Raw genomic sequence first — 25,704 nt, forward strand, 5'->3', positions numbered from 1 at the left:
ATTATCATTTTTTTTTTTTTTTATATAAAGTTATCAAACTCTCCTCGCGGATCAATACTGAACACAATGTGAATGTATAAAGTTATCAGCTAGCTGAATAACACAACACTATCGCTTCCAGCAAACAGAAAAGCTCATTTGCTTTCGAAAATCAGCAGTGTGAATTGCACTTAATTGACCTTTGTTTTCAGTTTTGCTCACTTCCCAAACATATTAATTGGGTTTATTTTCAATGCCTCAACAAACCAATTGTGACTTTCATGGCACTATTCAAGCTTGTTGATGCAAAATGTTTTCTGTTTCCTGAAATCACAATGCTTAAAGGATATGTTAAAACAACGGAAAAAAAAAAGGATAAACAAAAACAAAAACAAACGTAAATTAGACAAAAAGAGGACACGAGTTCGCTCATTTGTCAACAATACTATCAATACCACGTTACCTTCACCAAACAAAGCTATAGATACACCAGTCTCCACCTGCAAACACCACACTAACGTGCAGCGTCTGTCAATTCTTTTGTTCATTACGAGGCAAATAGGACTAATTCTGATTCCCATCACTTGAATTTTTTTTTATTTTATTTAAAAAAAGACCTTTTGCTAAAACCCCTGAATTTGCTAAAGGGCTCGCTGATCTCAAGAATTCCCTGCAATTTCATTGAACCTAATGTCTAACAAAACACACGCTCGCAAAACTGATTGTGTGTCTTTTGCACTTATTGCTGCTTCTAAGCATCCTCTGAAGGAAGAAATTCTGGTCAATCCTCTTGCCTTCAGGAGAGGGAAACAACTACAAAGAACTAAAAACCCTAGGCTAGAATTCTCTCTTGAAACAATGAAAGGCACTACTGGTCAGAACGAAGAGCAAAACAAACTGAGAAAAAAAAAGAAAGAAAAAAAAACGAACGTAAATACTCAAAGGGTGGGCAAAGGGAGCGATTAAAAAAATAAAATAAAAAATAAAAATAAAAATCACACCCACCCGAGCAATTCTCTTCTTTCTGATCCGTTTTTATTTTTTTCCTCCTCGTATCACATAAAACAGTGTACCGAGACTTGGCACGATAAATAAAGAGAGAATGAGACCATTCCAATTTGGAATTAATTTTTCCGCTTTGCAGAGAATTCGTGAAATCAGCGATCCGTAAGAAAAGCTTGAGTAAAGCGCCGCTGCAGGACCAAAAAAAAAACCCCAACCGCTGTAGATTTTGTTCTTGCTTGAAGCGCGCTTTACTGTGTTAAGCCAAAAAAATATCATCAAGTTTCTCCATGTTCACTTTGAACTATTCCTAAGAATAATAAATAGACAAAAAAGCCCAGCATCTGACCACCCGGGATTTTGTTTTAGAATATGGCAGTAGAATAAACAATGAAAGAAAACGAAAAAAAAAAAAAAAAAACCACACAAACAAAATGATCAAGTGAATATATAAAAAAAAAATATATATAAAATGCTAAAAATGCTCATGGATTCATTTCACAGAATACAATAGGACTGGTTTGCAGTGTGAGTAGTTTTGGATATGTGAGTGGATCTCTGTCCTTTGCATACAGAGTGCATATATGGAGAAGAAAATACTATTACTATTGATATATATATATGTAAATATATATATGTGGAGTATATAGTATATTTGAACTGACTCACAAACCAAAGCACTACAAACCTAACCCTAGATTAATAAAGAAAGCGATATACCTATATTAAAAGTGCACAGTTTACCAAACAAAACGACTAAAACGACTCGTTTCCGGTTTTTTCCGATCGGACTCTAAACTCTTGTGGGCGGAGTTTAATTATTTGTGAGCGCAGGCTTCCTACTGAACTAAAAAATTGAAATAAAATACATAATTAAATGGTAATGATGCCTTTTAGTGTTTATAGCTCGTACTCATTCGTCAAAATATTTCCTGTGAGAATTAATAGATTGTAGAAAAAAATAAAATAAAATCAGATATTTTTGTCTTCCAGTGGATTTCCTTTGGGCTAAAAGCAGAGTGAATTTATCAGCATGATGGAATGGCGACTTCCCCGCTCAACTAGGGGCTGAAATTTACTGCAAAATGAAAAAGAAAGAAAAGAATCGATATTAGAATGTTGAATTTTAAAAAGGAGTTGAAATGAATAAATTCGGTGGCATGCTGCCAGTGATGTGTGAAGAAATGGCTGCAAGCAGTGCAGAGAGCCAATGGAAAAGTCTGATTGGTCGGCTGAAATGAAGTAGAAGCGAGAGTATTAGCAGGTTAGTCACCAGAAAACCAACATGGCTGGTGTTTGAATTAGAATTTAAAGGATTTTTTAAAAAGTTTCAGGGGGAAAAAAACCAAAAAAAAAACCCCAGCAAGCACAGGAAAGCCACTGGCTCACAAATATTAAAACCCCGCCCATCTCCTGGTAAGACTCCACCCACATGTTGCATTGCGTGAGGTGGGTCATGCGTGTTAGTAAAAAGCCAGGTTGAATGCTGTGTGTGAGTCCGAGACATAAGGAAGAAGTTCCTCAGACTCGTATCACTAATCACGCGCCATTAATAATCAGAACGCTACGAGTCAAGCGTGACGTAATTAATGAATCGAAACGTAATTCGAATAAAATGATCTCCGAGTACATAACAAAAAGAACATTTTTTAGTATAAAATTCACCATTTTTGCCCTTTGATTTGAACAACTTGATCTCTGCACGTATCATAAAAAGTCTAACACTCCGTCTTAAGCTTTCGCTCGTCGCTTACGGGATGCATGGAGGAACAGAAAAGAGTGGTCAGATCCAAGCTGTGTGTTCACGTGAGTGTGAGAGAAGGATGAGAGCGATAGCTTTGTGTCTCTTTAATACAGTACGTTATCTAAAGGCCTAACGAGGGCTTTAAATGCAGCACAGGCAGAAGCAGAGTTGAGGACTGAGGTCTTTACATCTTCCACAGATTCTCACACACACACACACACACACAATGTACTTCCTCTGGTTAGGAGGAAGCTAGCATGGGAAGGTTTTTTTTTTTTTACCTGAATAGTATTTCTTTACGAATATACAATACCTAATAATTTTGACTTTTCCTCGTCCGTCCTCAACCCTGCTTTTTAGGCTAATAAAGCTAAAAAAACGTTTTCATCGCCAGCATAAGTGTAAAATAACTACAAGCCCCACACGGTTTTTTTTTTTTGTTCATTTCCCTAGCATCAGCTTGCTATTTTAAAGCTTTATTTAGTTTATGAATCTACTCGTAGTGACGTGGTGCCGTGGAAATATCCAGCTTGTGAGTCACAAACTAGAATTGTAAACACGGCTGGCTTCCTTCACGCGCTGCTTCGGGACGTTACCGAAGCTCGTGTGAGAGGAGCGTGCATCATGATGGGACAATGTTATGGGAAGTGTACCTGGCGGTGTTTAAAGGGAAAGTGGTGAGGCAGACAGAGCAAGCTGCTGACAATCTGCAAGGAGAGCGGTGATAGAAGCCAGGGAAAGGGTTTTCTTTTTTTGTTACGAGAGGATTCACTCGTGCGCACATGCAAGTATGCATTCACACACAAGCGCTGGGGGGGTGAGACAGAATGATGATGCAGATTAGCATTAGCTTTCAGACACAAAGGACAGGGCTTTACACTGAGAAATGGACAGTTGCCAATAGAAAGCAAAAGACAGGCACTTTTCCAAGGTGATGCTTTTTTGTTTGTTGTCACTCTTCGTTAATCGTTCGGCATCGTAACGAGTGTGCCTTGTGTGTTGTGCTCTTTTTTTTTTGTTGAATCATCACCAATCGAAGGTGTGTTTTGTTTTGTGTGTTTGTGTTTTTTTTTTTAAAGATCAGATCTGCCTTTTTTGTGTGGCGAAATGTGGAACCTGAGTCCCCTAGCAGAAGTGCACTTGAATTTGAGGGAGTGAGCTGATTTTCCCCTCCTCCTTTATGCTCCAGTGTTATTTATGGCTATGAAGGACTCTCTCCATGTTTGGGGGATGGATCTATGGAGAGAGAGGAAACGCTCCTCTGTGATAATCATCCCCTCATGTAGAGCCCTGTTTATAAGTGTGCTCGAGGTGGAGACAGAACCTAGGACACTATGTTATATATGTATATATATTGTATATTTTTTGCAGCCAAGAATCTAGCAAATTGCATGCAAACAATTAGCTATATACGTCTTGGCCATAAGCTTGCCATTTTGAAAATAATAAAAACTCTTGCCCCCACTCCTGCCTACCTCTAATTGATCAAGACAGAGCAGAAAAACGCTCCCAAATTTTCAGTACCCGTTGTTTTGCTTTCAGTTTTTTTTTTCCCCACTTCAACGCCAGTGGTCCTCCCCTATTGTTTTGAAGTAGGGGATTTGCATATAAAATTGTTTATATGTGTATACAATGTAAACATTAGTTACCTGATTAGACAACGGGCTGCCGGGTATAAAGAATGCTTTTCTGAGGCAGGAGAGAGAGAGGGGGGGGGGAGAAGGACAGGAAGAAGGAAGGAGGATGTGTTAGAGAAAGGGAAAAGGGGAAGGAAATCTACCAAGGTGCGGATGGCAGCTAGGTATACATCACGACCACAACACGACGCCATTGCAGTACTAGTGGTCAGGAGAACCATGTGCGCGCTAACATACACTCAGATATGGAGCTGCCACTTAATATACAGCACCGTGAATACAGAAGGAAGCAAACTGCCCTCTGCAAAACACATGAATGGCAGCTATCATATTAGCCATCTTTTTTCACCTAGCTACTATCACACCGGTAGGCATAACATAAGGCATAGAGATACACACCGTACAGCAAATAGCGAGCGAGAGAGAGAGCACATGTGAGTGGGGCTTTGTACACCGAGAAGCACTGTTTGAAACATGCCACGCGACGCTTTTATTCGCAGTAGATCTTGTACTTTTCGCTGCAGAACACAGCTGGTGTTCCCAGGAGGCCGTTGGGCTCGCCTCGACCCCCGCAGTTGGCAGTGAGGGGTGGACTTACATGTGACTGCGCAGGGCTATGAGCGGCCTTGGCCCGGGAGGACGAGGACTTGGCCCTGCCGCTGCCTCCACTCCGGCGCGTCTGCTCGTGGTCGAACTCCAAGTCTTCAAGACGCTGCGTGAGGGCCAGCTTCTGCTGGATGGCCATGCGAAGGAGCGAGTTCAGGGTCTTCTTCTCGTCCTCGGCTGCTGCCAGCTGCCTCTGCATCTCGTCCAGCTGAGTGACGTATTCGTCGCAGCTAGCAAAAGTCAGGGAGGGAAGGCGGAATAAGTGAGTACATTTTATTTATAGCGCACATCTAAAACAACATCTGTTGACCAAAGTGCTACATATTAAAAGTATTATCCACCAGTTACGCAAAAATTGCACACATACGAAATTATTTCAACTTTTCTCAAAAGCTATGAAAGAAATCTACGCTTTAAGCTAAGATTTAAAAGTGGCTACAAAAGAAGCATGTCTGATGTCTACCGGTGGACTGTTCCAGAGCCTCGGTGCAGAGACAGCAACTGCATGATCACCTTTCTGTTTCAGCTGAGATTGAGGAACAGTCAGCAGTAGCCGTGTGGTGGACCTTAAAGGTCTAGAAAGCAGTATGTATACAAAGCTTGTGCAATGTAAGAGGAGGCTAGTCTATTTCAATACAAACAATAAAACCTTCCTAAATCCTAAATTTAACTGGAAGCAATGAAGGGCAGTAAAAACTGAAGGGGAATAACAACTAAAGTGGAGTAAAAACTGGGGTAATATGACCTGACTTCTCAAAGTAAAGGAAAAAAAAAAAAAAACTGGAGCATGAAACAGTGCATCTATATGCAGATGACATTTTTCATGCGTGTGACTGGATATCATCTAGCAAAGGGCTTGGAATGGATCAGTCTCTCTACCTACAAAGGGGTCACAGTCTTCAAACAGCTAATCTTACAAGCCACACCAGCTACTGCTCAAAAAGAGTCTCTCTTTAGTCACTCTGGGGGAAAACATGTGATAAGTCTATATGACAGACAGTAAAGAATTATGAACTATATGGTAAAAGTACACAGCGAAATATTGTGTCAGCGTTCAGCTCTTTGTTTCTACATTGGACTAAAAAACAGTACACTGCACTGTGCACATCTGGAGATGGGACAATTCAATGAGATTCAGGATTTTGTCAGATGGTGAATGATCAGAGTGTCTAGCTTGCAAGAATAATTATTTGAAGGCTGAAACCAAGTGATTAAACAAATCCAATCAGGTATGGCTCCTACAGATATCGTATAAAACACCTTAATTTAGTAAACAGCTTCAAAATGTATATGAATGATAGTACAGTAATGTTCTTCAGTTAAATGTTACTACATCTATCTATCTATCTATCTATCTATCTATCTATCTATCTATCTATCTATCTATCTATCTATCTATCTATCTATCTATCTATCTATCTATCCACACAGTGGGGTCCTAAAACAAAATAAAAATACCTAATGTTTATCTGCTATTGAAATGTAACCAGATTTGTGGTATATGTTAAATTGTTTTTGTACAAAAGGTCAGATTTTCCTTCAGTATTGAGAAACAAAATCAGACAACACTCTGGTGGATTTGATACAACACGGATCATCAGGTTTTACACAGACATGTGGTGTCTGGGTCAGCTTGAGTAGACACCGTCAGTGGGGACCTACCAAGAACTAAAAATTCGGGAAAACGTGCTAAATTGAAAAAGAAGCTTGTCCACTAATGCTTTCAGACTTTCGGACCCCACTGTGTATATGTGTGTGTATATATATATATATATATATATATATATATATATATATATATATATATGTGTGTATATATATATATATATATATATATATATATATATATATATATATATATATATATATATGCACACACACGTTTCACCACTTATCTTTGCTGGACTTTTCATTCTGTTCATTCTGACACCATTAGACTCTCACACCACTAGATGGCGCTCATGAAGTGCCTCTTATTGTTCAGATGCTCAAAAAACGTCAAAACGCCCACAATTCATTTCTGCTGCTGGTTCTGTGAACAGTGCCTTTAGCATGTAACATCTCTTCAGTCAACATACGAACACAAAGAAACACAAACCGACATAAAAGACACATGCAAACCCACTGCACAATATGGACGGGCTACTGAGATGCACATTCATGATAGTACCAAACCGTGCTATGGTAATATATGCAGTGGCTAGGTTTACTGGAGAATCTAAAAGGTCAAGGATGTATAAAGAGAAACACTGCTGGGTGAAACACTCTCCATTCAAACAAACAGAGAGAGAAAGACAAAGAGAAGCAAAGATGGAGTGGAGGCGGTGACAGTGATGGTGAAAATGAACAAAGTAGCTCTTGAGTGAATACAAATTCAGTTTTTGTATTCCTGTATTTCCACCAGCCTGCGCTCTCTCTCGCTCTATCTTCCCCCTCACATACACACACACACACACACACACACACACACACACACACACACACACACACACACACACACACACACACACAGACACCTCCTTGCAGCCTATATCTGTTTTTCAGACATCACCCTGCAGCTGGCTCTTTCTTTAAAATGCTCTGAATTTCTTTAAAATTCTTGAAAAACTCTTTCCTCTGCATTCAAAAATACTAATATTAAGTACTAAATACGAAATACTCGGCTAGCCCCGAAACATTTTTTAATTTTTTAATCCTCATGCTTTTTTCCTTTTCCCAATCTCTGGCTTCAGGTAACATGATGTGTCCCAATTTCCACATGATATACCACACCTTAATAAGCAGCTACTCCCTCACTTTGAGCTGTGCATGAACAAACATGTACTTATGTATTTTACCATGGTCAAGGTCAGCTTCTTCACGTAGAATTGTACACCTTATTATTATCAAATTCACCTCGAACAGTTCTACACTAAACACGCTATATAAAGACCTACTGCAGTTAACATGTACCTAACAACAGACACGAATGAAAGCCACAATAAATGTGGGTGTTTTTATGCATATGAGGCTCTGTTATTGTCTTATTAATGCCTGAAATGTACTTCTAACTTGTGGACTTAAAACCATTATGTCTATGCGTTTGATTTTTCTTTTAATTTTAATATATATATATATATATATGAATTCTCCAATATAAACAATATAGATCTGTAGATCTGTATATATTCAGATTCAAGACCTGCGGCTTGAAAGAGAAAAATAACAATGAATATTTTAGCTCTAAGCCTGCCCATTGGCCGTTTTTGTCGAAGATGATGTGCTATTGGCCGCCTGGGTCTTTATTGACTGCATCATTTCCCACGGGAATGAACTTTGATCCCTGCAGTGCAGCTTCATTGTAGACGACGCAAACGCACGGCCTCTTGTTTGTGTGAAAACAGGGTCCGCATGTGTGTATGTGTGAGGGTGTGTGTGCTCTCAGTCTGACCCAGACGTACATGCGGACTGACAATGGAGATCAGTGAGGCTCCATTAGCCAAAGTCTTCCCTTGGGAATGTTCTCAAAAGAAAGATTGGGGTGGGCAGACTTTTTTTCCCGGGAAAAGGGGGTTGGGGGCACAAAAACAACCTTGTGTGGGAGAAGACGATAAAGTGGAGCTCTGGAGGACCAAGGGAGTGGGTGGTGTCCTATTGTGAGGCCATGGTCACTGCATACAAGCCAGCCAGAAAGAAGTTGCATGTTTAGAGGAGATTTAAATGCACACAGCCCCTAGCTGTTCGGGCAACATGGGAAATGGCATGCTTCGGGGGTAAATTAACGGCGACATGGAACGAGGAATAAAAAAAGACAGGAAAGTCAGAAGAAAAAAAAAGAATTATGACAAGCATACACTAATTTGCTTTACTGGCAAAATGCACATTACACTATGGGTTTGTTTCTCTTGTGAAAGTTGTTTCATTAACGAGAGCTATGCAAAGCTCACACACACACACACACACACACATATACACACACTCTTTCTCCATCTCTCCCTTTGTTCTCCTCCCTATCCCAGAATATAGACATTCTTTAATACTAGACCTTAAATATCTTCATTGTCTATTTATTTCATCATCTCTGAATGAAGCCTCACTAAACTGAAACACAGGCATAATGGGAAATCTAAAACAAACCATCTTGCTCTTTGGCCCAAATATTAAATGCACAAAAAGCAGCCAATCAGAGGCCTTACTGCTCAGCGCTCTAACATAAAGCCTAGACAGGGCTGTGGGAAACCCATTGTGTAAATATTATGTATGTGATAGGATATGAGACAAGGTCCTGATATAGCAAGCATGTTCTAAAGTGTGTATGTGTTACATACATTAATTTTGAGATTCTCTCTAAAATCCTGCTTTGACAATATATATATATATATATATATATATGCTCTAAACATACTATAATTAGGGTCTAAAGCTAGTTCTAACTACAAAATGGACACCTTTCTAATGTAAAGCATAGCAATTTTGTCTCAAAATAGCTTTCTCTTTTCATTCTCTCTCTCTCTCTCTCTGTCGCTCTCTCACACACATGCTTTACTTATCAAGATGAAAATGCTTAGCCATTGCAGCTATGCTGGTGCTGCAGTACAAAGCGATATAAGATTCTGCAGACCATCTTTGTATGATGGTTGGCATAACAACAGTGCTCAAAATAGATGACTGTGTCTAAAGAGAAAACATTTTTCTCATTTTTCTTAGAAATCATATTTATTACCATAATTATTAAAAAACTGTCACCCTGAACAATATCCAAGCCAATATTTTTCATTACTGAATTACAACTTAAACGTAATCTTCCTCCTGTCAGGATTTTTCATGAATAACATCATTTGGTAGGAGAAAGGTTGATATTAACCACAAATATATTAATTAATAAAAAAAAAAAAATTATTAAAAAAAAAAAAATTAGTGGTTAGCACTGTTGCCTCACAGCAAGAAGGTCCTGGGTTCGAATCCTGGGTTCGAACAGGCAGGGACCTTTCTGTGTGGAGTTTGCTTGCCCCGTGCATGCGTGGGTTTACTCCAGGTACTCTGGTTTCCTCCCACAGTCCAAAAAACATGTACATTAGGTTGATTGGTAATTCTAAATTGCCCATAGGAGTGAGTGTGTGTGGTTGTCTGTCTATATGTGTGACCCTGTGATGGACAGGCGACCTGTCCAGGGTGTACCCCTGCCTTTCGCACAATGTGTGCAGGGATAGGCTCCAGCAGATTATATTAATACTTAATTATATTATATTAATACTATTAAACATTCTGTACAAGCACACTGCTCTTTCCATGGAACACCAAGATAATTCCTATTAGATCATCAGAGTTAATGGGCTGCTGCAGGGACATGGATATAAAGTTACAAGGCAGCTGGAAGCAGTGATCAAGTACAGATATAGAATTACTAAAAGAGATGCTCAGGAGAGTTACAAGGAGGCCAGTAAGACCATCTCCAAAGTGGAGGACACAAGATCAACACAGAACACATAGTCCACGGGCTATTTGGAAGGGTGTAGCTAAATCCTATGTTTACACGGTTATGTAAAAACCACAAACACACACACACACACACACAAAACCCTATGCATGTCCCATAAGTGGTCTGTAGAAAAAAGTTATTGGGGCATAATAAATGGCCTAATCAGGGCTCTAATGTTCAATCCACTATCTAATCTTGAGTCTCCAAAAGGCCGGTCCCTCATTTTTACATGTGAACACATTGTATTCTTTTACCCTATGACCTTCTTGCTGATAATCGTGACTGTGGGTTTACACTTGGCCTCTTGAGCCACACCACATTGATCTATTGCAGTTTTTGTCCTGTCTGTCTTGTGCAAAAGAATTTTAGAAGCTGCTAGAATTTCTGGCTTTCAGTAAAATTGTATTTTGTGTTTTGACTGACTACACGCTTCAGATTACTATAAGAAATGATTCTCCTAGAAATGTTGTTCAGTTAGGTGGAAAGGATACAGAATAGTCCATATATCAAATGTGCTAAACTTTGACTAAATGCATTTTAATGGAAAGTTGGTGCTTACCGGGTGGCAAACATGGCTCTAAGGGAGGAGAAGGTGGCGGCATCCTCCTTCAGGGCCTTGAGCTCGTTGCGTAGCTTCATCATTGTCTCAGTCACCATGGCCTTCTCATTCTCGTATTTGCTCTTCAGGTTGGCGAGTGCTACCTCAGCAGTCTGAGAAAAGAGGATGGTGGGAACACGATTAAGGCAAACTATATACGAGGCAATAAATCAGCTAAAGGATGTGTGAGAAGATAGTAAAACATTCATAATATAGCTCCAAAGAAAGCTAACAATTTGATTCAAAATAAGGAAAAGAAAAAGATCCCACCCTCTCTCCTACCAAAAAATATGAAGCTATAATAATATAACACTTTTTTAAAGAGCAAAATTATGGCTTTAATATATTTATAAATGATTACGCTCATAAAAAAGTACAGTAGAGCTTAGCTAGATATTATGACTGAGGTTGTGTGTGGTGGACCACCAGGTCATACAGCAGCTAAAAAGAGTCAGACACATGCGCCACCCTGCCCTGCAGCTTGTGCTCACCCACTAATGCTTTTATCTTTATACAGTACAGAGAACAGAAGGGTCAGCTGTCAGAGGAGACTCTGTGACCCATACGGAGTCCGCTGACCAGACGAACAGGTGTACCTAGTTTTTAGGACACTTTTTAGTACACAAGTGCTTCATCCTAAAATGGCCCATGGTTCTCGGTGTGGGGTCCAAATTACATTTGATTAAAATGTCAACTAACAATGCTAAAAGTCTTTATATTTAGTTCATATGAATAAAACGGTTATATTTAAATATTAGCCTGTTTGATTGTCCACCTATATTGATTGGAAAATTTCCAAACTCTGCTGACAACTTTTAATAAGCTGTGTCTTGTTAAAGTTCAGGACTAACAATCTTGAATGGTTGGATATGGAGGGTCCCCTTAAAAGTATTATTTATAGTCAAAGAGCTTAGAGAGAACTTAGCAAATAAGTAAACATGCAGACTGCCATGTCATTCTAAAAACTAACAAAATGTGGTGGTATTAAATCACTAGACCAAATATTAACCTGCTTGTTGGCTTTGAGGACCGTTCTCAAGGTGGCGATCTGCTCTCTCTTGGTGCTGAGAAGAGACTTGAGCTTAAGAATCTCTTCCACACTGGCCTCGTGGTCGCGATCAGCGGTGGGACCAAGCTCGGCAGAGGCCAGACGCTGACGGGACAGCTCTGTGCTGCGGTCCACGGCCAGCTGCAGGTGTCTGATCTGGTCACGGATGATGGCCACCAAGTTGTAGATGTTCATTGGTTCCTTGCGCGGGTCAGCCACTGGGGAAGAGACAGGGGACGGAGATTCTGCCTCAGGGGTAGGGAAGAGGCCGCGTGTCAGCAGGATGGGTGAGCGACGACCACGGCCTTCAGGGCTGCCCCGATTGTTGCCGTTGGTGCCAGCGTTGGCTTTGCCCTCGCGGTAGAAGTCGAGCATGACACGGCTGGGCGTCTCATTGTTGCACATGCAAACATGGTGGTAAAGGTTGGCGAGCTCCTCGCTGAATGTGGCCAGCTCGTCTTGTGCCACGCTCAGGCTTCCCTGGCTCTCACCGGCTGCCTCACTGGCGCGGCGTAACTCCTTCTCCATCCGTGCCAGTTGCTCACGCTCTGCCCGGCTGCTTAACTCCAGGGTGCTGAGCTCAGAGCGCAGTGACGCCACCTGGCTTTCCAGTCGGCTACGCTCCTCCTCAAACTGTGACCGGCAAGCAGTGTATTCAGACTTCACGGTTTTCAGTTCCTCTTTCAGGTGACCCGCCTCGGAAACAGCAACCTGGGATTTACAGGATTTAATGTTTTATTAAATTCCGTTTGCCACTAATTTTGTCCAGCATCATTTAAGCATACTAATTAGACTCATTACAATAGCATAACCCATTCTTTATCCATAACCATAACATAAAATGTGACAAAAACAAATATCATCCACTGATGCATGAGCTGGACACGTGTAATGATTCTAATCTCACCTTGTACTTGCACTCCAGGATCTCAGGCCCGTTGATGTCCACCTCGTAGTAGTCGCTGTCCTCGTTGCTGTCACGTTCCTTCTCGTTGTCCAGGGCTGACTGGCGCTCCTTGCTGGCCTGAAGCTTACGAATAGCGTTCAGGTTCTCAGTGAGGCGGCTCACCTTCTCGTGCTCCTCCGACAGAGCCCCGTTGGCCTGCTCCAGCTGCTTCTGTGAGTCCTGCAGCGTTGACACCAACGTCACCTTCTCCCGTTCCACCTGAACAATCGAGATAAGATGTGGTCAGTTGGTGACATTTTTTGGTTTCATGGGATAAAAAAAAAAAAAAGAAAAACCAAAATATACAGCAATATTTCTTTGCATTAAACCCTTGAGAAAAAACTAAACTGCATTCAGCGAAAATACAGAGTGACTATGCTGTCATCATGACTTGCATTTACAAAGCCAAAAACAGCTTATGACTCTGTTTAGTGGTTTTCATTTGGAAACAAAATATGAATTATGTCAAGTCAGGAGATCCATCATCGTGTTGAGGCCTAGGTCTGACACAAACATGCTTATACAGGTGCTAAGGTTGCATGTATACTGGATTGCTTTGTCCACCTGATATTCACGTCATTCTAAGACTAGGTTCTGTAACATGTAGAAGGGTTTGGTTTAGTATATTTGTTTTTCATACCAAGAGAGACACTCCTGCACACAATAGAGTGTGGGGGGATTCTTGAGTTACCAAGCAGAACAAAATGCAGCATGAAGCTATTTTAGAAAGGATCATGTTTTCTACTTGAGTGTCAAAATTCTCACTCACTTTCTTAATAATTCAAAGAGGTAATAAGACCCCAACCTGCCCACCCCACCCCACACCTAAGGCCTTAGGTGTCTGAATTAAATTATACTTATAATATATCTATGGATTATTATTATATGAAAGCAATACTGCAAACAAAGCAAACGTCAAACAAATGACGCAGCATTTTTCACTGTTGATGTGATGATGTTCTTCAAGGATATTGAAGTAACTGCTAATTCACTTTGAGTCAATTCAAGATTTCATGACGGATGTAATATGCTTGTCCGTTTCTACACTAACATGTCCTGACGTGACCCAAATACATATCAGGCAAGATGGGCACTCATATCGCTCACTACTCATTGCCTGAGCTATTATACTCTCCCAGGGATGGTCATGTTGGAGCGGCTAGTCTCAAATCTTTGAGATTGATTAGCTGGTGGGCGACTGAGAGCTCTGGGGGAATGGCAGTGAGTGCATATGAAGGACGAGAATCAGATTACTACTGTGCTGATTATTCTTCTGTACCGTCTGGCAGCATTTTAACGTGCTCGAAGAGAGCAAGATGTGTCTTTAAAATGCTTGCAGTGTGTTAGTCTGCTGTCTGACACACACACACACACACACACACACGAAGCGCCTCAGTCACCATGGAGATGGCCCTTCTAGGTCAAAGTTTATAGGTTGACTTCCTGACAGATGGCAGAGCTCACTGTGCCACACAATGGGTGGGGCCAGGGAAGCTGTCAGCCAATCACAACAGAGCATTTATACTCAGGACACATTAATAGGTGCACTAGATTCATTTGGATGAAATACTGATAACTGGTTTTAATTTTATTGATTCTTGATTTAAATTTGCAGTCTTCTAAAACTGTGTGTAAAAATCATGGAACTTGTAGTAAAAGGAAAGATAAGAGGGGGAGAGGCATGCATTACTACATGTAGTGACTGAAGCACCATAAATTTTCAGTGTTTGGTGCACCGTCACACTACACAGGTTAAAATATATAGCATACTGTTTGTCTGATGATATCTGGCCACAGCCTAGTGCTCTGTAATACCTGCAAAAGTTGTTGTTTAAGCTTCTGGATTTCCGAGATGTTGAGTTCGCTCAGCAAGTCGTCCACGAGGCTGGGGGCTGGATGGAACAGCTGGTCCTTTTTGGGCGTGGACATCCGGTTATCTTCGGCATTCGGGATCTTGTCAAAGCCGTTTTCGTAGATGTGTATGGGGTCGTCGTTGTTGGGCTCGATCATCACATCTTCACTGAACTTCAGCCCATCCAGAGAGATGCTCAAGGAATTGTGGTACATGGAGTCCCCGATGTTCATGTATTGGGACAGTTCCTTCCTCAAAGACGCCTGTATCAAGAAATAAGATGCAATGCATGGTAAAAGGCAATTTAGTTAGCAGTACAGCCAAAAGCAATTCACATGAGCATATTTGAAACATTAATGACTGCATCGAAATAGATTAGGAAATCTATAAACTTCATAAATGAACTTTTAACAGTGACGAGTATACTACGCTGATCTGAACCAAATAAACTTTATTAATTCTGAAGGGAGCAACTGGTTGCTGGGTATAAGCTGTGACATTAGTCACATTCACCAATAGCAGCCACTTAATGTACACTGTCACTAAGTGGATAAATGTGAATCCAAGCAGAAACAAAATAGTGACACTCCCAAATTCCAGAGTGACAACTGTAGGGTGCATCGAGCCAAATCTCTGTGACTGGCTTGATCAGAATGAAGCAACACTGAGGCACTTCGAAAAGTGAAAACTTGAAATAGCAGCAAGTGGAATGCCAAACCAGGTCATTAACTTTAACAGCAACCATCTTGAGACTATGTCATGAGAAAGCGTAATCAAGTATGAGTTAAGAAATGACTGCAGCCATGGCATGAGTGTGTTGCAGATGGCAATTTAACTATATAATACTGTATTGCAGCTTTTTGCTTTTTTATTTTTGTTTGTTGCAGTTCTTGCCTTCTGCTCCCTCTCAGTCTTGATGGTTTCCAGGGCTTCTGCTAGCTGTCTCTCGGCTATCTCCTTCAGACGGACGGCATCCTCCAATTGGCTGTTCAGGAACTGCGTGTCCTCCTCCAGGCGGCGATTCTCGTGCTTCAGGCCCTCAAACTCCACCTATGAGAGACATTTTTGATATTCTTTTATTATGACTCATTGTAAATAATGACCAGATGAATCCAGTCACTGATCTACGGTGATGGCCGATTCCATATTTATTAGCAAAAAGTTCACCTGGCTCTGTTTGAGCACAGACACTTGCTTCTGCAGCACAATGTTTTCCTCCTCCAACTCGCTGTTGTCCTGCAGCAGACGAGCCTCGCGGAACTTGTACTCCTTGACGTCGTCACGGAGTCGGGACCTCTGCAGCTCCACCACCTGACCGTTCTGTAGGACAAAAACAAAAGACGGTTTGACTGTTGACGTGTGGCCGAGAGAGAAAGAGGGCGATTTTCAGTTGTCATGGAAACCACACATTTCACGATGGCACTTTGGATGGCCAAGCGGACACAGATGGTCAGTGTGTGAGCAATGTATGTGTGTATGATAGTGGGAAACAGATGGTGATTACTCGAAAATCAGTAAATGCAGATAAAATCAGTCGATCCAGAATGACGGATAACACACAGGTATCAAATGCAGTATAAACATGATAACGTTTAAAAAAAGACAGGTATAAACACACAGGTATCAAATGGATGGAGGTAAAAAGAATAGAAACCTCTGATGAGAGCCCTCTGGACTTGCCTGTGTAGTGCATTATGGAGGTATTGACTGAATGGTGACAATGGTTTCTATTAATGGTTACCATTAATGATTAGTCCATGGCTATAAAAAAAGACTCAACTATTCCAAGTAGCAATGTTCTGTTTTGAACTGGTTCGTCACGCTACCACGTTTAACTAGCATGACAAACACAGATGAAAAACACTGGTCAAGTCGGTGCTTCACTGATCAGACCAGAACAGTTAAATGAAATGAGAACTATATGCAAGTATGTGAAAATTATTCCGTATCTGTGAAAATTACAGCTACGGAAGCTGTTTGGAAAAGTAAAATCCCCCAACTACAAGACTGTTATAGACTGAATGGCTATGCTACAATACATTTTCAGTTTAGCTGAGGATCCCTGTTGTATTACTTTGCGTCACATGCATCCTTTCCACTATGATATAAATTCATATTCCAGACCGCCATTTTGTATGCCTCCAGTGCACCTCCTTCATTCGTAAACCCTCTTAACATTTAAGCCTTCATTTGTCATGTTACCTCTTTTCCCTTATCCCACTCTCCATCTGTCTTTTCTCTACGACCCCTCCTTATCACAGAGGGAATATATCCAAACCCAGAGGAAGCTCAGATAGGAACACTGCTGCATACGTATGCATTAGTGCATGTTTTTGCATCATTCACAGATGACACCAAGGTACACATCAATTCAACTTCTAGGTTGCCCAACCCATTTCTACTCAGCTGGTGTAATCCTGCTAATAAACAGTTGTCATGACATTGTGTAAATGCACCAATAGGAGGCTTCAAGGTTTGACAGGGAGGGAATTAGAGCTGGTGGGATCTGGAGACTGCTGTTCGGTGAGTAGTCACCAAACACATCCTTTCATATTATTATTATGAAGCTTAGAATGCAAAAGTCAGTGCAAAGAATATGCTAATATGCTTAAACTGTCTATTGCAGGTGATTTATCTAAGCATATATACTGGATCATAGAAAACTGGAAACCACAACAGGAAACACCTATGTAAAAGATCTGAGTTTATTTTAGGAAGACAGTTTCAATAGCTTAGCCTCATGAGCACATAATCAATAGCACAGTTACATCAGCATTGTATTTGCCACAATCTCAAATTGTTTGGAGAGTACACAAATTCTTTCCAATGTTGTTGCCTCTGAAAGGGCATAATGGCATAAAATATATCAGTCTCAGGACTGCAAATGAATTAATACCAGACTGCATTGCTAGCTCATTAAACTCGCCGGGGCAAGAAAAAAAAAAGAAATACAGAAATTCACAATAAGTTGAGTGATAGGTGTGTGTGTGTGTGTGTGATTTTGGAGTCTTGTAATTTTCTACAGGTTCACAAGGTCAAGGATTGTGAATTCACAGGCAATGTTCACCTAGATGAAGATGTAGATGTAGTAAGAGGAGAAAATTATGAAATGTTACAGATAAACCATGGAAGTTGGCACCTTTGGGGTTGAAGTAAATTCATTAATAAACGACAGTTATGCAGGAATACACTACATGTCTAAAAAACGGTTTGTGGATACCTGACCATTACACCCAACTGCCACAATGTTGGAAGCACACATTTGTGTAGGATGTATTTATATAAACTGTAGAATAACAATTTCCCTTCACTGGAACCAAACCTGTTCCTCATGACAATGCCCCTAAAGCAAAGATCATGAATACATGATTTGCCAAGGGTAATATGGAAGAGCTGAAGTGGCCTGCACATGGCCCTTTTCTGAAACACCTTTGGGATGGATTAGAACACTGACTGCATCTTCTCGCCTGACGTCACTAATGGACTTGTGGGTAAATGGTCAAATCCCCACAGTCACGATCCTGTGGAAATGTTATGGAAAGCCTTCCCAGAGGACTGGAGGATATTAAGCAGCAAAGCAGGGATTAAATCTGGAATAGGATGCTCAGAAAGCACATATGAGCCTGATAGTTAGGTATCCTCAATCGTTTGGCCGTTTGAACATAAAGGCAGTAATGCTGCACATTATCTTCACATAACACAATGATAACGGACTGCTCTACAGCGCCTTGCTGAGCTCCTTTTGTTCAAGATCAAATAAGGCCCAGCTGTTGGGTTAGCATGGTGTACCTTAATACATATTGAACACCAATTAAAATGAACCCTGACCAGTCAGGATGCAAAGCAGGGCCAGGACCTCACAACCTGGGTCCTATTCAAGAGTAAGGACTCAGAGGAATTGTGGATATGGCTGGCTACATTTGTGCAAAATGGAGGAGAAATTACTTAATAATGACTGAGAGCTGACATTTTCTGGCAAAAAGAGAGGGACATGGCCTTAGTAAGGATGAAATTAGAGTCGAATAGACATGTCAGGAAAAGATGAATGATATTTGCACAGGTTAGTGACTGTGACCTCTCTAGAGACAGGCATATACAGAACTGTGCTGGTTGTAATTTAGACCTCTGCGTCTTGGGGGTTCTGTATTAGCATAACGCATTGGGGGGGGGGGGGGGATCACAAGACCCCTTGCTGGGGCTGTTTTGTTGAATATGTTACCATTTTTAAACATGCAGTGTTGGAGATCTGTGTGTACATTTTTGATAGGCATGATAACTGAGACTGTGGTTTAGAATGGCGTATGCATTTGTACTCACCAGCAGCTGCAGCTCATGTCTATGAATTTTAGTGAGACAGGGGATTAATAATGACATGAAGTTAAATGAAATTAAGTCAAGAGTCTATCACACTTGTCTTATGCTTTAGGGTACTCTCCAGTGAATTTTTTTGAGTAACCCCATAATAAGCAATTGAAATTTCACAACTTGAGAGTCAATCAGAATCCACTCTAGCAGCTTGTTTTTCATTAGTTTCAGACAAACCTATGTTCAAAAGCTGGATGATAAAGCGAGTGTGATTCCTGTCCCCATTAACAAGGCTTTTCAGGTTTCAGCCCAGTCTTCCACTGTCTCAAAAACCACACACACACACACACACACAAAAAGAAATCTGAGTATTGGAAAAGGGAAACACATTTTTCTGGGTCTTTCTGATCCTTGAGAAACATGGTCTCGTGGTGCACATGCATTTCTGATGTACATACATTATCCACTCTATAATCCCCCTTTCCCTTCAGCCAATCTTCGCAATATATTTTCCAACAGAAATGGCTTAATATATCATAGACACACTCTCTGACTTTAATTCCACTTCACTTTACGATGGTGGCCGTGGAACATTTTTAAACTACCCCAATTTGGCAACCCTGTCACTGGGATTCCTCCCCAACACATTTCTATTATTGAGATTGGGGCTGTTCCCATTTTTTGTGTAGTAGGTGCAATAACAGCACCATGGAGCTAAAATGATTGCATGTCTAGAAAAGAGAGTAAATCAGTAGAACAGAAAGATTTTTTGGTCAATTGAAACAGCGAATGTATATTTAAAAGCAAATGGAGATGTGAATGAAGACAGCAATACTTTGGTATTCAGTTTATATGAAAGGACAAATGTTTCCCTGGTATTTTAATTCCCCAAAATGGGACTTTCTGTTAGTACGAGCATCCAGGACAGCTGTGCTCATTTATATCATGACATTCAGGAGGCATGCTGTGAGAGAAAGCATTAGCTTCACACTGGACATTTTGAAAATGCCACCATTTTAATCTGTTTCATAATCACGTTCTATGGCCAAGATTTTAAAGCTTTCCTGTAGCTATAACAATTGTAATATCAGTGTAGTTTCACATAATAGATCATACAAATCGTTCTAATATATTCTGTGCTGCGTTTCCACAGCGGGAAATCACTGGGACTTCCAGGCAGCATGAGACAGAGATTACACATATGACAGAAGAGCCATAAAACCCTTCCCCCATCTCTCCCTAGTGCTTTCTCTTTCTCTCTCTCCTTCTCTCCTTCCCTCTGGCTCTGTGACTCGCACCATCCCCCACCGCTCGCCTCCTGTCCATCCATTTAACACATTTTTCCTTTGACCTGCTTTCTAGCTCTCCTCCCTCTCTGTCTCTTTCTTGCCATCCCTCCATCTCTTCCTCATCTGTGTGTTCCAGCTAGGGGTTGATTTTAAAAAACAACGTTAATAACACTGCCTCGGGGTCACGAATTCTCTCTAGCGGATCCGTGCAATCGGCGGAGAGCGCATGTACACGCATGCAGGCACAGCAGCCTTTTCTGCGGCAGAATAATGACGCACTGAAAAAATATCTATTAGCAGGCCTCTGTTTGTAGTCGGGACGGAATGCTGAACTTGGACAGACTAATTTGGTGCACACTATTTTGTTTCCATATAAACCAGAAATAATAACGAAGGCTGCTGAAAGGCAGAGTGGAAGTAATTTGCTCGGATTGGGGTGTGATGGACGGAGAGATTTGCTGTTATAAACTCCTGATGGCCCATGATGCTGTAATACGATCTGAAGGTCATGACGAGAGCTGCCTCCTGCCCTGCAGCTGAATGAGATTCAGTTAAGACAGCTAAGCTCTGTGTGTGTGTGTGTTTGTGTCTCTATGGTTGGTGTGTACTTAGATGACCCACATGCAAGCTGAGCAGATAAAAAAAAAAATCTCGAGGAATGTACATAATTCTAAAGAAATTATAGCTTTTATCTGTGTGTCTTCCATGTAAATGAAGAAGGACAGGGCTACCAAGCGCTAATGCTGAATGACAAAAAGATGGCCAACGACACTCTGGTGCACAAGTCATCTTACAAATGTCTTTTAAATGAGCTTTCATTGTGCGATTTGCTTTTCAACACTGTATTCTGATAAAGCTAGCAGCGTTGTGCTATGCATTTTATGCGTGACGCCATTTGCTGGAAAACGACTTACCTTCTGGTTATTAAAAACATTAACATTCATTTGAGATGATACTAGCCTTCTAAAATTCAAGCACTAGACAGTAGAGTACATAAGTAAGTCATACGGGATGTGTGTGTGTGTGTGTGTGTATTGTGGGCTGTGTAATGATGGTGTAGTTGACGTCAAACGATTGTTTCAAATGACATCAAGCAAGTACCATAAAAGAGCTCCAAAGTGCATCAGCTGGATGATAATATTCCTCTGGTGTGATGACTGCCCTGTGGTGGAAAACTTACTGACCTAACGTAATATGCTGACACCTGAAGTATTTTCCTGTACATCTTACAAAAAAATTCACCACATATACCATTACACGTTATCTGCTACGTGAATGAGCTGTTACCATAGAAACAATGTATTAGATGGAGAGCATTAATATAAAGCTGGGATTTGCTATGCTGCTATATATATATATCATGCATTGCCTAACAGATTGTTTATGTTAACTGGGAGTGTGAATGTGCTATGCTGCAAACTCCAATAAATATTTGGATGCAAATGCTATTGCGTTTTGTCTAAATCTAGAAGGAACCATTGTACATGTGCACATTAGCAGCTCATTAGGTTCCGAGTTACAGCTGGTGCACTGATTCGGCTCAGAGCGTCACGCTGTCGTTCAGTGCAGCCTTTAATCATTGCCGCAGCGTCAAAGTCTTTGAATCAGGCTAACCGTTGTAAACAAAAGAAAGGTAAATCAGCCCTTAGTGACAGAGCTCGGGTGTATTTATATACATTTAACCAAAGCTTGGCTAGATTCAGTCTTGTGTCTGCATTTAAATGGGCCTGTATTCTATACACATAGGATCTGTAGAAATAACAGTTATTTTAAGGTCTTCGTCCTCCTACACACACACACACACACACACACAGATTCCATTGTATCTTCCTTAATAAAAGTGTATTAATATTATTACTATTAAAAATAACATGATATTAATAGTGATTAGTTCATTAACCATCACTTCTTATAAATCATTTTAGAAATTTGAAGAAACAAAATTCTAAGAAACTAAATAAAAAAATCATCAAGCTTCATCGTTTTTCTTTGTCTGTTTTTTCTTCTCTGTTCTATGGCAGAGAAAGCCCTCACACACACACACACACACACGCACGCACTTACTGTGCTAGGACATGTAGCTGCGATAAACAAACCCAGCAGAAGATCTACACCCGCCCTACAGACACACACCCACTCTACATGCACACACACACACACTCTTTCGCCTCCCATCAGCCAACCAATTAGCCCTCTTTTTTAACGCCGTCCTGGCACCGAGTCAAGCTGTGAGCGTGCGAGCGTTTGGTTGGCAACTCTTAGGTATCGGGTGCGAGACCAAACATAAGAATAATAAAATACCTGATGAACTAAAATCATTAATTCTAATAGTACACTGTCCATTAGCTACAATTCACATGTTTGTCTCTAAGGACTAATTTATGTAGCTAGCTTATGAAATGCTTTTTCTATGATTCAGTGAAAGCTGATTTTCTATGATTTTGAGAGGGAAAGCTACAGCAATGTTAGGTGCTTAAAATCTTATAGGAATATCAGATCTTTATACATGCAGATTTGGTGACTTGTCTTATGTACTTAGTATTTATAGAAGGTATAGTATTTTCCATTATCAGAGCTTTCTAACAGTCACAGCTAATAGGTATGTCAAGTTTTCTGATACAGGAAGGGGTTCAGAGAGAGAGAGAGAGAGAGAGAGAGAGAGAGAGATGAAGGAATGTCTTTATAGCTGCCACAAGATAAGTGAAAACAGGAACTAACTTGCAACATTCAACAACTATGAGTAAAGGTAATAGTATATCATGTGTCATTCTTTAGTAAAAAAAGGACATGTTGCAGAGTTAGTCGGTATAAAATGTGTCAGGATGTGTGCTGTTCTGTCACACGTATCTGACTGGTTCTAATAGGAAACTTTATCCACTCAAAAATAAAAAAAGAAATCCACCGTGCAAATGATCTGCAATCTGCTTTTGAAAATGACTCCATGCTATCTTCTTAAGCATAATGAGATGATAAGAGACGTAAAACAAGACATTACAATGAGTCAGAAAAGCTTAACTATAGTATTACCTACATATCAGTTGATAGTGATGGAAAATGTAAATGGTGTTCAACATTTGATCATAGGAATCCTCAAATGGGTGTCTCACGACCGAAGCATTGATAGCTAACATATCTAACCCTCTAATCACGGAGATCTGTTCTGTATCCAGACTAAACCATATTATTTTCAGTATCTTTTGATCTAGCTCCTTGCCTCGTCCTTCCTGCAAGCCGATCCATGTTAGACTTCAATCGGTCGCGCATGTGGAAACATGAAGAGGAATGTCCGCTCTGCACTACCTCTTCAAACGTTGATGCTTCTAAATTTGACTCAGCGCCTGTAAAGGAGTAAAGCGTCCGTCACAATAAACACTTCCTGCATCTGCAGCAAGACTGAGCTACAAATGTGTTCTGTCACCTGAGATGTTACAGGGAATGTAAAGGGATGAAGGGGATCCCTGTGTGTGTGTGTGTGAGACTGGATCTAGGTGTGTTTAAATGAAACCAAGGTTGACAGAGATGTTGATCAGTTTCATCGCTTCTGCTGGTTAAACCCTTAATGCTGCTGAATCTGAATCGACACAGAGTAAGCAAAACACATACTTCTCCAAAGCCACCGACTCTGAGGAAGGAGAGATCTGGGGCCTTGTATGGGGAAGATTTTTTTAAAATGACGAGATGCAAGAGCCTCAGCTTTAGCAAACAACATGATGCTTGAAATGTGATTTATAGTACTCGGCAAAAAGAAAAAAAAATAGAAAGCCTGGAAAAGGGATTTCCTTTCAAATTTTCACAGAGGATCCTTAATCCGTTAAAGATTTGCAAAAAAACCCAAAGAGGATTGACAATTTAATATCAGGGATGTCGGCGCCAAGTCTCTTTTTATTTTATGTCACAAAATGGATTTGCACAATCCTTTGTACTGTTGTGTCTGAAAGCCCCACACTGTGTTCTAGAGCCACTCAAAGGATAAGCTTTGTCCCTTAAAGACACAAGAACATGTCATGTGATCTATTAGAGCAAGCTGAAGATTTTCAGAGCACTGGGAAGTAATTAGTGAGGTATTAATTTGTGCTTGCATAAGAGTGTATATGGACTGAGGCGTGTAAGTGGATTCCGTTGGTGTCGGGGTCAAGGAGCAAAGGGCGAAGCTGGCATCACGCCTGGCATGAGAGTATGTCACTGGTTGCCAGATCAGATACTGAGAGAGGCCAAGCGGAGGCAGGACAAACCAGTGGGTGCTCGGGATTCCAGAATGACGGCGCTCGAATAACATCCAGTAAATCGATATTCATTGGGAGGTTATGTGGATTACAATCTCTTTCACCATCAACAGCTGGTAATAACACCTGTATAAGTGCACTTAGCTGCTAATTACTGCACGTCTGTTCCAATAGCCCATCACAGTGCAGCAGTTTGAGAAGAATTATGCTGGGGTGAAAAATCAATGCTTTTGACCTGTATCTCCATGATTTTGTGCCTTGTAATGCTGTCACATGATTGGCTGATTAGATAACTGCATGAAGGCGCAGGCGTTCCTTATATAGCGGGCAATGAGTGTATAATTCTAAAAGGAAAAGATACAGCAGAAAGTGAACATTGTAACTGTTGGTGTGATGTGGGAAGAAACCCTGCTATGACTATGGCAAAGTCTATGAATAATATGACTCATCTAAACTCCTACACAAGACAATAAATTATTGAGTCATTTGGAAGAGTCATTTGCACATTGCAGTTTGATCATATTGCAAAGTATAAAACTGTGGCCAACAATACAAATATAAATAAACAGAAATTGGAATATGACGCTCATCATTAAACTATCAATACGCAATTTGTACATTTCTTCCAATTTGCCAGCACTTTTTTTTTTTATATACCCAAAGTAAATAATTGGGGGGAAAAACCTGGACAACATTTGCTCTTTGGCTAGTTTTCTATGTGTGTGAACTTGTGCACAATAGTAAGTCTTACCTCTCTGAGCTCCTGGGTGATGGTGGATAGGCGCTCGTTCTCCGATTGTGCGTTGGTGAGGGCATTGCGAGTCTGCCTGAGCTCGGCCTGGAGCTCCTGTACGCGCTGCTCGTAGTACGCCTCCTTACATGCCGACTCCTGGAGAAGAGATTCCTCCCGACTCTCACCATCAGCTGCCACTTTCCTCTGGTTGGAGTGAGCCTGTCCGAACGCCTGGGGAAAGAAAGTGTGTCTGGTTATGTTCCTGCTTAACACAGAGTCTCTCT

At 40.8% G+C, this 25,704-nt stretch overlaps 1 protein-coding gene across 4 annotated transcripts in view; it reads right to left on the reverse strand.

The window, feature by feature from the left end:
• zgc:171572 (protein bicaudal D homolog 2) overlaps positions 1-25,704 on the reverse strand; it is a 41,680-nt gene continuing 15,976 nt past the window's right edge. Inside the window, exons 2-10 of one of the 4 annotated variants that reach the window (XM_058389223.1) lie at positions 25,439-25,651; positions 16,038-16,190; positions 15,765-15,920; positions 14,834-15,133; positions 12,980-13,237; positions 12,034-12,783; positions 10,986-11,137; positions 4,961-5,198; positions 1-2,059 (exon numbers count right to left, since the gene is read on the reverse strand). In XM_058389223.1, the coding sequence (XP_058245206.1) occupies positions 2,057-2,059; positions 4,961-5,198; positions 10,986-11,137; positions 12,034-12,783; positions 12,980-13,237; positions 14,834-15,133; positions 15,765-15,920; positions 16,038-16,190; positions 25,439-25,651 (2,223 nt within the window). In that variant the 3' untranslated portion in view covers positions 1-2,056. Of the gene's footprint in view, positions 5,199-10,985; positions 11,138-12,033; positions 12,784-12,979; positions 13,238-14,833; positions 15,134-15,764; positions 15,921-16,037; positions 16,191-24,904; positions 25,032-25,438; positions 25,652-25,704 lie in introns of those variants that run through there. The other 3 variants (XM_058389222.1, XM_058389221.1, XM_058389224.1) reach the window with 3 other exon arrangements.

This window comes from Hemibagrus wyckioides, linkage group LG05 (genome assembly GCF_019097595.1).
Source record: "Hemibagrus wyckioides isolate EC202008001 linkage group LG05, SWU_Hwy_1.0, whole genome shotgun sequence".
In the NCBI taxonomy this organism is placed as follows: domain Eukaryota; kingdom Metazoa; phylum Chordata; class Actinopteri; order Siluriformes; family Bagridae; genus Hemibagrus; species Hemibagrus wyckioides.